This window comes from Drosophila miranda, chromosome XR (assembly GCF_003369915.1).
Source record: "Drosophila miranda strain MSH22 chromosome XR, D.miranda_PacBio2.1, whole genome shotgun sequence".
In the NCBI taxonomy this organism is placed as follows: domain Eukaryota; kingdom Metazoa; phylum Arthropoda; class Insecta; order Diptera; family Drosophilidae; genus Drosophila; species Drosophila miranda.
Genome location: NC_046674.1, coordinates 18,506,597 through 18,520,716, shown reverse-complemented (window position 1 = coordinate 18,520,716; position 14,120 = coordinate 18,506,597). Strand labels below are relative to the sequence as shown.

The window sequence follows — 14,120 nt, the reverse complement described above, 5'->3', positions numbered from 1 at the left end:
ACTCTTATACCTCCAATAAGATCAGCTGCTCGCACACCTGAGAGAGGCCTTGTATAAGAGAGAAAACGAGTTGGCGGTGATCACCTGAGAGCCAGAGGCAGAGAGAGAGAACGAGCAAGCGTAAGCTGCTCTCACCCACATGCGGCCTGGCGGCCTGACGGCTTGTGGCTGGGTCTGGGGAGCACACCTGGCCACCGGCGCTCCGGCGCTCCGGCAAAGGTGTGCAGAGAGACAGAAAGAGAGAGAAAGCGAGCAGGAGAGGTAGAGAGGTAGAGTGAGCAAGCAGGGGAGGGTTATCCAAGCAGAGCGCTACAGCGCTGTAGCGCGACTGGACTGGCGGCGAGGTTCTTCTGCGCAAAACCCTCGCTCGTCCAATCAGTACGAACTCGGTTCCCGCCAGCGAAGTGACGACTTCCCCAGACACGACCGACACCGCGCGAGAAAACCACTCTTTCTGTCCCATCACTCTCGACTGCCGTTAGCCGGATTCAGAGTCAGAGTCAGAGTCAGAGCCACTGTCAGAGTCAGAGTCAGAGTCGCGTTCTCTTGACCAAGAAGTTCCCTCTATAAGATATAGAAGAAATCGTTTATAGCCCACAAATTGCAGGCGCAGACAAGATACAACAAAAGATACTAGATACGAATAATCATCCATCCGCAGTGGAGAACGCGCGCATCGCATCGCATCGTCTCTCTGAAACGAATGCGGAAGTGGAAAGCCGGCGGCTTTTAATTTTTTTTTTTTTGCATTACGCGTATTGCGATACGTCGTAAAGGATCGAGCCATAAAAAGTCCCGCAAAACAAAAGCCAAACGATACTTAATGTTCTCGCAAAAAAAGAGCTCCGGGGAAGAGGAAGAAAGTGATCGAGAGTGCATATCCATTCATTTGCATATCCTTGCAAGTAAATTCAATTAAAAAAATATTGTTAAGACGTGCGCCAATGCCTGCTGCTGTTTTTTTTGTTACTGTTGTTCCCTCACCAAGTGCCATGCCAAGATTCAAAGGTATTCAATAATATTCGATAATATTCAATAATTCGGAAATAAATTCCCGAAACTGAAACCCGCAAAAGCAACCAGCAACCAGCCACCAGCAACCAGCAACCGACTGCAAATTTTGATTAATCATTGTGCCTTGAACTGGTCGTCGTCGTGACTCGTGAGTCAGGGAAACGCTGTCGCTGTCGCTGTCGCTGCCTTAATTACCCGCAAATAAGACAAAATTCAACAAATTCAACAAATTATTCAGTTAAATATAAGCACAAGCCGCAAGCCGCAAGCAGCAGCCGCAGCCGCAAACACCGCTCTCCGTGTGCGTGTGTGCGTGTGCGTGTGTGTGAGTGGTGTCCTCTGAAGCCTTTCCTCGAACGGAGCCCCTGGATGCGAAGAAACTCCGCTTAAATGCATACGGATATCATAATCGGTGACCAATTCGCGGCCAACAATAACTACTGGGTGATGCAGGTGAGTCCCCGAACGAGAACTACGTCCAAAAGTGGGTCAAACATCGATAGAAATTGCAGAGCATCATTCTGCATCTAAGGTAGAGGGTCTCAGAGAAACCCTCTTTTTGCAAACAGGAAAAAGATTCAGGTGGAAGGGTTGCCTTTCAATCAAAAAACCAATCCTCTTAGCACTTGTGCCTTCCCTTGAAAAAGCCAAAAAAACATCTCGTAAACAATTACTTCCCATAATTATCAGCAAAATGCGTTAATTAAACAGATTTTATGGCAAATTAATTTTAGCCAAATTTGACAAAACAATAAGACATATAAGACAAGGCCTAAACGAGAAAAAAAAACCACACAAAAAACAAACACCTTTCCGAGTAACCCCGACTTCCGCTTATCAAAATGCAAATCTTGCCCTGGGCCAGATTTTTGTGTCGATTTTTGTGCCTGATTTTCGCTGGATTTCCATCTTAATCTCAATCTCCGAGGGAGGTAGACATTACGAGTGTAAATAAAAAGCGCACGCGGCAATCGTAAATTACAATAATAATTGAAAACAAATTAGCTTGATTATCGAGCGGATGGATTGATACTTGTATCTGAGGCGATCGACAGGAGACGGGGACGGACTGCACTTGAATAATGCGTCTCCGCGAATGTTTTCACACGGATTAGCACCTTCTCAGGTGTCCCTCTGGTTCTTAGTTCTTTCTCCCTGGGCCGGCGATTCCCTGCCATACGTGTACTCGTACTCGTCTCGTATTTGTGTATTTGTCAACGCGGCAATCGATTTGTAAATCTCGTTATCACCTGCAGGGCACATTCGATGCAGTCCGACGCTCTTTAAGCCGTTCTTAAACAGCGCGTCGGGCCGATCGTTTGAACTGGTCCCAGAGTAGAGCCCCCGGAGAACCCATCCCCTGGCCGTCTCAGGGGCGTCGAACGTTTGGCCGCACTTTTCACGCGTTCCGCAAGGAAATTGTGGCGATCTTCTGACACCCTCCATTCGCCCTCTCCCGCTCCTTTCTTTCGGGGCAAATGTTTGCCAGCCTGTTCCTGCTCGAGTGTGTGTGTGTTGCGTGTGTGTGTGTTGCGTGTGTGTGTTGTGTTTGTTCCATTGTTTGACTCGCGCTCACTTGCGAAGCTCCACGTCAATATTTGCCCACAACACTTTGCCAATGTGCCAAGTGCTGTGTGCCGTCTGTCGTCTGTCGACTGATGAGGTGGTGCCTTCTTCATCCCCGTAGAACCCCGAGAAACCCCTGTCCCTGGTCGGTCTCTACAGCCTGTGTGGCATCGCTGGCGGCGGTGGGAGCAGGGCGGGGAGTCTATAAATATGTTATTCTGCGGATGAGTAATGCTGCCTTTCCAGGGAATATTTATCCTTCCTATTAATAAGTGGGCAAATGTCAACAGAACAGATGTTGCAGTTCAATGCGTAGGACCTTGGAACTGGAGGGGGTTTCCATGAGAAAGCGATCAACTCCTAGAGAAATATCTACTGGAACTTCATTGATTCGATGCCTATCGGAGAGTATTCCTTGTGCCTGTTCTTTGAGCTTTTCCCTCCTTCTGTGGCAAACATTTCCCCCTTTGTTTTATCTACTTGTTCCCTCCAGAAGACGGCCTTCCAGTCTTACGCCTCTTCATTGATAAGTTCTCTGCAAGAACTATTGCCTTACTCAACAAAAGCCCTCCCCCTCCCGCCACACAGCAACAACTTAAGTGCTTCCTTCCTTCCAGAGAGATAAGAGAAGAGCCCAGCACTCTCCGAAAAAGAACCCGCGACATTGGCACTTCTCAGGAAACACAGCACAGTGTCGTAAAAGAGCCCCCAGACCCCTCTTTTCCTTCCTTCATGTTCGACAAGTGTTGGTTGTTGTTCCTCTGCGGTGGTGTTGTTGTTGTCTTATGGTGTTATGGCAGGTGACGTTGGTTGTTCCGCCTGTCACCCATCCAACACTCAATAGCTGCACTAATTAGGCATGTGTTGTCAAATATTTACAGACAGTCGCAAAAGTACAAAGCGCTGTTGCCCCCCTGTCCGTCTGTCCGACTGCCTGTCTGCATGGACGAGTGAAAGAGTGGAAGATTGGAGTCGAGTGCAGAGATAGGGGGGGCGTCTGAGGAGCGGGCGGCGCTTCTTCCGTTTTGTCCACTGATTTGCCACACTCGTAGATACTCCTCGGCAGATACTCGACAGACAGACTCGACAGATATGACGCGGTAATTCCCACGATTCACACCGATTATGACGAAAACAGAAACTTTCATCTTTTATGGCATTTAGCGAACGAGTTTACGAATTAGTTTACGATCCATTTACAAGGAATTAGCAAGCAATGAGTCGCGTACTGCTGTACATATATCGGTACGTATGTATCGGTATACATATCCTATAGATATCGGGTGAATAATGGAGCTAATCAAGCACGTAGGCACTCCGCTCCACTCCGCTCCACTCCACTCCACTCAAGTCCAACTGTGGGGCCAGGCACTGGGACTGTTACTGGCTCTGGCTCTGGCACTGCACTGATTAATGGCCCTGAGACCATTGTGCTTCAATCGTAAATAATTAAGTATAGATAAAAATCAGATAACTCATAAGTTTGCCAAGAACAAGGGGGGTGGGGTGGCGATGGAGGTGACTCCACTGTCAGCACGGGGCAAAGATTTATGCAAATTGCTGTACTAAACGAAACCTGCAGTCAAAAGAGTGATTTGTCAATAAAAGATACGATTCTAAGCGACACACAGGAATCAAAAAAATCAAAGAAACCTTAAAAATATAGACACAAATATGTATAGTCGTATATTATATGGGCATGGGCTATTCCGTATCTAAATCAATAGAGAAAATACCCGTACTCGTATTTGCATTCACGAATCACACAAAGGCCGGCGGCCGCCTTCAAAGTGGCAATCGGAGCTGAAAATTTAACAAGAATTGCAGAGCCCCCTCCCCACCCACCGATACGGAGTATCTGCCAGATACACAACAGATACAATTGTCTGTTCATCGGGCGGCCAATAAAAACTTTGTGGCAAATTAGATAGAAAAAAGGCCAAATAATGGCTCCGATAAGATAATTACGAGAAATGTTCATGTCAATAGTTGACTTTCCATTTCGAAAAAATTGAGTTCAAGAGTGAAGCAGCCCCACAGGCACCAGCTACATGCCCCATGCCACAAGACACCGAAAATGCCAATTACACAGGGCCCCAGACAATGGTTGGGGCCAACAGTTAGATAATAACTGGAGTAAGCCATGAAAACAGTTTGCAAAAATCTCATTAAGGCCCCGCGCAGTGCACAGTGGGAGATCGCCGACAGTTCATCCATCTATCCCCCCCCATCCCACCATCCATCCATCCAACCATCCATCCATCTTTCTATCTTCGATCGATTCCTATGCAAATCCCTTGTTCAATTTTCTGTTTCCTCAATCACAATGCCACAAAGATTTTATTTGCCAGTCTTTGCCATATATTTATTATTATTTTTTTTTTTCTTGCCTTTTGGTCTGGCTTTTGCCAATTCATGCAAATGAAAACGAAAACGAAAACTGGCACACACACACAAACACTAACACAGAAAAAAATGCGCCAAAAATGGCACAAAATATCATTTATTTCTGGCCAAATTTTGATTGATACGCCGCTCCAGTCTGGAGGTCAACTTTTGTCCGAGGAAAATCAATCACTCACAATTCATTGAGTGCACAATCGGAGATCAGAGCATAGCAGAGAGAGAGAGAGAGAGAGAGAGAGAGAGAACCTTAAGGATACCTCGTAGATAGAAGAGTGGACTGCTTAGAAGAGAAACTAAAAGTTATAGATACTCGTATCTGGATTTGATATACGACGGTCATACGATCCACAGCCGGAGGCTCCATCAATCTTTGAGTGATTTTCGATTGAATCATCCTGCAATCAATATCAAATCCCTCTTCAATCTTGCCCGCTTCCCTCCGCCATTAAACCCCATTTTTTATGGCACGTGAGCGCTTTTATTGCCGCCTTTGGGTACCCTTTTCTCCACTTAATCCCAACATTTCTTCGAGTCAGACAAATTTTTGATAGATTGCCTCGAGTCGCAGCCAAAGAAACGTTTCAAATTCGGCGAATTATTGCGGAAACTAGTTTGCTGAAATAAAAACCATACTTTTTATACTACTCGAATGTCGCTGCTGGGTCCACTCTCCACTCTCCGCACTCTGCCGCAGTGGAGGTGCTAAAACACAGAGCATTGTGTGGCTGTGTGCCTGTGTGCCCCTCGGTATCGCCTCGGTATCGGTGTCCCCTGTGCCGGCTGGAAGGCAACATTGAAGCGCAATTCGTTTCAAGTTTGATTGGATCAAAAGCTCAGCAGCTGACAGAGAGACACGTTTCCACAGTTGCCACAGATGGGACAGAGGTGGGTACTGGGGGAGTCCGGGGGGGGAGACTTGGAAACGAAATAAAATATATTTAAAGCTCTCCCCTCGAGAGAGCTCATTTGATGCCGCATTAAGATCAATTATTTGATTATGAAACCAAATCCGCGTAAAATCTTCAAATAGTTGAACGGCTTAGGTGACCCAGGCCGATGTCAAACGCTCTTGCTGTAAATCTCAATAAAAACTGAAATTTATTTCTGCCGACAGCGCGTCAAGGCGCAACATCTCATCGCCCCGAAAAAAAAAAAATAAAAAAAAAACATCATTGGGCCTGAAGCCTGAAGGTGAGAAATGTGGCAAAACAACAATGGGGCAAACACATTTCGATCGGCGACCACTGATAGAGTCATCACATCACATCACATCGCATCACCAGCCGGCCGCCTCCCATCTCGAGATCTGGTCCGAGATGGGCGTCCCTTTGGGCAGCTCGTAAAACCCAAACCCCAAGCCCCAACACACAAAAGCACAAAAGTTCAAATAAATAAATAACATCCCAAAAAGATACGCTCAAATTGCAAATTCAAATTGAAATCGAAATCCCGGCCCAGCTAATGGCGGGCCAATTTTCGTTCAAGTTGATGTAAACCCATTTCGTAAGCTTAACTTTTGATGGAATGGAACTGGAACTGGAATTGGAATTGGAACTGGAAAGAAGACGCACACAAAGAGCACACAAAGAGCATAAAGCATACAGCATGCGCACAAGATTATTCCAATTTACATTATTTGCTTACTTAACTTTTATCACCTAAAGATCGAAGATTTCTATTATTACCCCGGGTACCATTCCCCGTACCACTCGAACGCCGATCGTCGATCATCGATCATCGTTCCGTTGATCCGTTGATCCGTCGATCACTTGCGCTAATTGCCACAGTACGCAGCCGTACACGCACGAGCCTGAGGAGAGAATGGAAGATCGTAGCGCCAGAGATCTGTGTGTTGGGCAATTGACCCACTAATAGAGCCTGTCAATAATAGTATCGTATCGTATCGTGTCGTATCGTATCGTATCGTATCGTATAGTATCGGAAAAGGGAGTCGCAGTGAGTGATCTTGTGCTTGGCCGTTGAACCCCTTTTCGGGGACCCCTCTCGGCAGGTTTGCTTTTCCCTGGGAGGTACTACTACTACAAACATACATATGTACAAACATATTTCCTGTTGCTGTTGTTGCTGCTGCTGCACACAAAACACAAATTAATTGCCCGCAAATCCTGTATTATTCAACAGTTTTCATTTCATTTCAAATTTTTATTGATTCCAACATGTTGCGCATGCCAGCAGTTCCCTCCCCCCTCTTTCTGGCGATCGTCAGGCTTCAGTGATTTCCACCTTTGATCGGAAATTGGTTTTATGTGCTTCCAATGTTCTTCCACTTACAGCGAAAATGCCCTCAGGTCGCCCTCGGCTCGGGCATTTCCTGTGCCCTCCGATGTCAGGGTTGTCACCCTCAACCATAACCATTTCGTAGCTTCACTGGTCACCCTACCATCCTATCCCATTCCATGTGCCCGTGTGTCCGTCTGCCCGTGTGTCCGTGTGCGATGATGATTGCTTAGCGTGAAATTGTGAGAATATTTTTGAGGCGACGCGTCATCGACGTCAATTAATGTTTTATTATGCATTTTTAGTGTGTTTGTTCAGTGCGGAGCAAAGGATATTCAATATCCCGATGATATGCAATAGCTGTGCGAAGGTTTTCATGCAAATGAGTGGCAGCGTAGCAGAGGGTGGAAAGTGGAAAGTGGAAAGTGCAGCACAGCACAGGATACTCGGTGTCATATGGGAAATGTAAACAGAATGTGTGTGTGTGTGTTCAAGTTAAGAGAATTCCCTTGAGATTCTGCGAGTGTGGATGTACATACATATGTAATTCCTTTGCTGAAACTCTTTTGCAAAACTATTTCGCAATTGCATTTTCCCGCACAAAAGCAATTTCAAAATAAATTTCCCATAAAAATCCAATTAATTCCATTTACAAAAACCTCACATAAAATACTATAACAAATCGTTGCTGGCCATAGAAAATGGCGCTCTAGACGGGAACGACGAACACGAAATGCCAATAGCAATAGCGCAATATCAATATAATTCAGTTTCGAGTGACTTGTCATTAGAATAAATAAACTTATATACGGGTAGGGGTAGGGTGTAGGGGTACGGCGTACGGTGTAGGGGTACGGGTACGGTGTACGGGTACGAGAATAGGCAAGAATATATACATTTAAAGGCAGCCAATAAAGAAAATAGACAGACAATCAATAGATAGTCAAACATCAGTCGGAAAGAGAGATAGATAATGCTAGAGGGAGAGAAAGATATCATAGTTGAGGGAGAAAAAAAAAAACTGTCGCAAATTGCGGTCATTCGTCATGCGCACATGAGCAGAACGACAGCGGGGGTCGGGGCCGTCGGCAGCAGCGGCGGCAGCGGCAGCGGCAGCAGCAAATGGCGTCGCGGCAATCGATGCTTGTGGATGGAGCGGAGCGGAGGTTGGGTACTTAGCGGGGGTGCAGAGTGGGTGATAGATAAATAGCAGTGGAGAGCGTGCGTGCGAGAGAGAGAGAGAGAGCACCTAGCAGCGATGTCACTCAGCTTTAAATGAAACAAAAGCAAGCAGTTTCTGTTTTTGTTTCTGCTATTATCTCCCCACTCCACACGCATAAATATGAGCATATTGTATGGCCGTGTGTCTGTGTGCCTGTGTGCTGGCAGTGGCGTAGGGGGGGGGGGGGGGGGGGGGGGGGGGGGGGGGGAGGGGGGACTATACAGCAGAAGGGGTCGCCTGAACTGATTAGAAAATAAATGCTCAAATATTTTACAACTGCAGAATTCTTAGTATTTATCTTGGCAACCCCCTCTCTGACCACACCCCTGTCTGACATACTCTCACAGCTTTTGCTGCTGTATTTATCACTCTCTCTCGGTCTCGCTCTCTCGCTCGCGCTCTCCCTCACGCTCTCTCTCTCTCTCCCTCTCCCTCTCGGTGTGTGTGAAACTATGAAATGTGTTTTGATTTGCTGCGCTTGCCGCAAAGCTTTTGCTAATGCCTCTGCTTGTTGTTGCTGCTGGCGGCTGCTGGTTGGACGCTTCCAGCGGGTGTCGGGCACTGTCTGCGGTGGGGATTGATGTTGGCAGGGTGGTAGGGGAGGGGGAGGGGAGGCACTGGGGGCTGTCTCAACATGGCGACGTTTGCTTTTGCTGCTTAATGGTGCTTAACAGCCGTCGAGCGGAGCGGATAGAGGCGACTGCGCATGTTCCATAGCTTAACGGAAAGTATACGTATACATATGTACATATGTATGTACCAGTGTATATATAGAGTGTGTGTAAGTGTGGGTGCTGTATATAGGAAGAATTTCGCACTGAAACAGTTATGCCAAGAACGAATGGAAAATGTCGCCATTTTGATTGTTCGGGAAATTTCTAGTAGAAATAGAAATATAGGAATTATTTTATTGTATTTCCTAGCATAATAAAGTCCTAGAGAAATTCCACAATCGATACTCCATCTCTTTCCCATGGCCCCCAAACCATTCCCATATCAATTTCATTCAACAATTTGTCGTCCATTAACTGTTCACCCCTCCCCCCGCGCTACTCCACTGCCCTGCCATCTTTCAAATCCAAGAGCCCCCAACTCCAGCGGGGAGTATCTTTTCCCACCTTTCCCTCAAAAGCCATTGTTGGGGTCTGTGGTAGGGGTATGGGGTATGGGAGGGGGGGCAGCGTTGTTATGATACCTATTAACGCTATTATTATGAAAATTTTCAGCATCATTGATTTTTGTTACCGATTTTCTAATTTAACCAAATTATTGTTTATTCCGTCGTCGTCTTTACCATTGATTTATTTCGAATTTTTTTGTCTTTCGCCTCTTTTTTTTCCTGTTTCTGTTTGTCTATTTTCGGGAGTTTTGTTTCACCCTCCCCTGCCCCGCTCTATTCTGGACCCCTCTGGGAGAGGGAGGGGGGGGGGGGGGGGGGACTGGCGGGGGAATCGGGTTTTCTGTTAACTGGTTGCGTAAATATCTCTTGGCCTCAATGAAATGCCTCCGCACTCACACTGCACTCCTCCCATAGCTACGATATGGATATGGAGGCTCTTTTTCCTCAATGAAATGCCGAAAATTAGCATAATCTCTATCTCTGGTGGTGGCTGTGGCTGTGCCTTTCTCGCTCTGGGTTTACACTGGCCAACAGGGGTTCTCGTTCCCCGCCAAAGGTGTGATGTTTCTATGGAAAGTAAGAGTTGAAATATCTTCGATTCGATGCTGTGCAGTGTGGCAGCAGCGGCGGCGTGGCGGCACTCCAAGAGGGAAAATAAAAGCGAAACCTGTTCGCATTTTAAACGAAAATCTTGTTGGACATGATGTTGCCCCCTAAAGAGGTTTGCAGGTGGGGGCATAAGGGAGAGGGAGAGGGAGAGTCAGGTAGGGGCAGGGCAGGGCAGGACGGTGAGGAGAGGAGAGGGTTATTTGTTTGTTGGTGTCAAAGCTGTCACATATTTTATGAAGCTGCAGCGGCGACGGCGGCATACAGGCGGTTCAAGGGGTCACCGAGCAGCCGTGTGTGCCCCACACGCATTCATCTCGGTGTTCGCCCCACCGATGGTGCCCCTCCGTTGCCCCTCTGCTGCACATGCATTTTAATTTCCCAGTTGTTGGTAATTGCCTGGCCCGTCCCCTTGGGCCATCATGCCGCATTTGTCCCAAGCCGTGGCTATGATTTCTGGCCAGGCACAGGCCCAGGCCCAGGCACAGATTTCTGGCCGGGTCCGCCGCGTCTGAGTCGTGATTGCAATTGGCAGCAGTTGCCTCCCATAGAGGGGAGGGGCAGGGGGCAGGGAGCAGTGGCAGGCCAGACATATGTTAGCCTTATAATTTATGCCCCTGGATTTGTGCTGTGAGTTTTTTTTTTTCTGTTTATGTTTCTGTTTCTGATTTTATTAATTGTACAAACCGATGGTCAAAATATGTCTGCCCTCGAGGCGCATTTGTACATTTCAGTCTTACTTTTATTTGATTTTATAAGAGCTGCAAATACGTATGTATGTATGTATGTATCTCTGGTTCTACCAATAGTACGAGTACTGTATCTCCCTTCCTCTGTGCTCCCTCTGCCGACAGTTCATTTGCAATTATAGAAAGAGAGAGAATCGAGAACTGCCCAAGGTTGCTGCCTGATAATTTATATGTCACTGTTAAAAGTTAAATGCACTTAACACGAGAATTAAACAAACAGTTAAGCCAATACAACAAATACAATCGAGTAGCAAATTAAACTCATTTGGGTGGATCGTTAAAATAAATCACATTCTGCCATTCCACGGAGGGACACCGACTCACAAAAAGAGAGAGGGAGAGAGGCAGAGGCAGAGGCAGTGAAAGGTGTTCCATAATAAGTGAAATTAGCAGAGGAATAGGGCGGGGGGCAGAGAGGAGAGGCCACCTCTGGAGCTCGCCCATTTCCATGTGGAATTCCCATTCTCTGTCATATTTTTCCACCCATTTTCCAATCACTAAACTAAACGTTTAGTTTTATCTCTCCTCTAATTAAATGCTGGAAAATAAATGCTTAATTGGACAGTCAGTCGATGGACTTTTGAATGAGCAAAAAAAAACTCGGCAAAAACCAACAACAAAAAAAATGCTTCAAAAATGTTAAACAGTAGCACAAACGTCTGTCTGTCTGTCTGTCTGTTTGTCTGTCTATCTGGTGGTGATGTCTGGTGGCATTTTAAACTTGCCACACAATCTGCATACAGCAGCAGCAGCAGGCATGCGGCATACGAAGGAGAGTCCATTTGGGCCCGATATTTGAATGCTAGTCAACGCGAAATAGATATGTGCCAAAAGATTTTGACAGGCCAACTATCAATTTATATCGTTAATGTGGCAGACTCTCGTTTCGTTTCGTTTCGTTTCGCTTCGATTCGGTTTTGCCTGCCACTTTTTCTGTGGCAACATTCGGGCTCTCTGCGGCTCAAACTGAAGCTAATTGAATTGTCGATAAGGCAAACGTTTTGACAGCTCGACAGCTGCCCAAAAATGTTACAAAAAAAACCCAAAAAAAAAAAAGAGTAAACTTCCAGCTGTGGAAAATGTCATTTCGAAGAAGTTACTGCCCTGGCCCACATTGCGTATACGTAACCGTTGACTCATTGTCTCTATGTCGCACCGTCTGTATGAGGCGGCATTCTAAGCACACGAATGTGCCGCAATTTGACCCAGTTTTGTCGACAATAAGAACAGCCACCACCACCACCACCACCACCACCACATGAGTCATGGGGCACACAGCTCTCGAGCTCCCCAGCTCCCCAGCTATCCAGCTATCCAGCTATGGATGTCCCCACTGTGGCAGCAGCAGCTGCGACTGCAACGACGACTCCTTTGAAGCTTGTGCGAAATTTATGCGCACAATATGCGAAATTTATTGTAATGACAATCGCTTAGTGCATAATTCTCCAGACACTGTAGTGCCAGTGCCCCCATCCGCCCCTTTGCCCCTCCCCCCACCCAACTCTTTGTGAGCAGGAAGCGGGCAATCATTTCGGCTTGTTTTGCCATTTGTTTGGGGTCTTATTTTGGATGCAGCTGCTCGGCTGCTGCTCCAATTGACGCCCACCTGCGCGGCGAACGAGAGGAGGAGCCGAGGAGGAGCTGCCTTTGACGTCAGAGTGGGTTTTTGTGCGAGAGAGGCAAACTAATCGGCTTGAGTGGGGCCATAAATCCCACAGGGATGCACATGACGAACAAGGGTATTCAGAAGTACAACAGCCAGACCTAAACTGGTACCAACTGGTCGCCAAGATGGTCTCCAGAGCGAGGTCAACGACTAACCCAAGATAGACGCAATGGTGTCCTGATTTCAAAGGAAATTCGACACCATTTCAGGGCAAATCCAGAGACAGTTTTCGAGCATCGAATCCATGGGAATGCACAGGTCGAAAGTGTATCCAGTCGGAATCTGATTTCAAAGGGAAAGTCTCTTTCATTTCTAGGGAAAATATACCCCAAACAATGTCCGGCACAGCCCTGGAATCCTTTTGAAACGCAGGTCACAGCCTCAGCCTCAGCCTCAGCTTGGAGTTGCAGTTGCAGCTGGACGGGGGGCGGGGGGTGCTTTCATTTTCATTGAACAATGTGCATCATTAACGCAAAATGCTCCTCGGCTGCCTGCCTGCCTCTCTCGTTAACAAAAGCGCAAATATTTTAAGCTTACATTTCGGTTTTCGTTTTTCAGTTTTCGTATTTTGTTTTTCTCGTTTGTTATTTTTACAGCAAATATTCAGCAAAAAATAAAAAATACGTCTTAATGAAGTGCGATTCAGATTCACTTCACTGGAGACCTAAGGGAGGGAGGAGGGGTATGTCCAGGGTATGCACGGGAGGGGATACGTGTTTTTTTGTGGTCATGCCAAATGAGGAAGTTTCAAGCGTTTCGGCAAGTGTCTCTGTCGCTGCCCCTCCATCTCCTCCTCCTCCTCCCTTTCGTGGAGCCACTCATCTGGGACTCACGTGCGACACAGTCGATGGTTGTGTGTGTGTGTGTGTGTGTGTGTGTTTTCTGATTTTTGTGGGCTGGTCTCCCTCTGCCCATTTTTGGCTTTGGCTTTTCGGCTTTTCTGCTGCTGCTGCTGCTACTCTTTTTTTGGGGCTCTTGCATTGATTAACGCATTTCTTTGGCCTGCTGCTGCTGCTGCTGTCTCGCATTGTCCCGCCACAACAATTGTGGCTGTTCCCCTACTCCCCTGTCTGCCCGCCAGTGGGACTGCCGCTGCCGCTGTTTTGGCAAGTGATTTATGCCGCCGTTGGGGGACTGTAACGTGACACATTGAGGAGACACATTTGTAGCTAATAAGTTTAGTGGCATAATGAATGGCATTTGAAAAGGTCCATTGAATCGCGGCCCGGGAATCGCGCTGCGGCAGGGGAATACGATTGCAACACACACATTTTCAAATGAATCATTGGCGCTCAAAAGTGGGTTGCAAGAATTAAAAGTGGACTCATTTTTTGGGTCGAGAGCTCGGGGGGGATTGGTCCAGGCGGGAACATTGCACGATTCTCTACCGAATATCGGGAGTATTTGGAGGATAGATTTCCTTTAGAGAATACTTTTCTCACCCTTCAATCTGCATTCCATTCGGCTAAAGCTTGGGCTTGGGCTTGCAGGAGATTTATGATCCTTGGTTCAGGGAACTCCTCCTCCTCCTCC

The 14,120-nt window shown here is 46.9% G+C and overlaps 1 protein-coding gene across 1 annotated transcript in view; it reads left to right on the top strand.

Moving 5' to 3' along the window:
• The first annotated feature begins 363 nt into the window (after window positions 1-363).
• LOC108153259 (dendritic arbor reduction protein 1) overlaps window positions 364-14,120 on the top strand; it is a 31,160-nt gene continuing 17,403 nt past the window's right edge. The window contains exon 1 of the mRNA XM_017283122.2: window positions 364-1,467. Coding sequence (XP_017138611.1) covers window positions 1,405-1,467 — 63 coding nt within the window. The 5' untranslated portion in view covers window positions 364-1,404. The remainder of the gene's footprint in view (window positions 1,468-14,120) is intronic.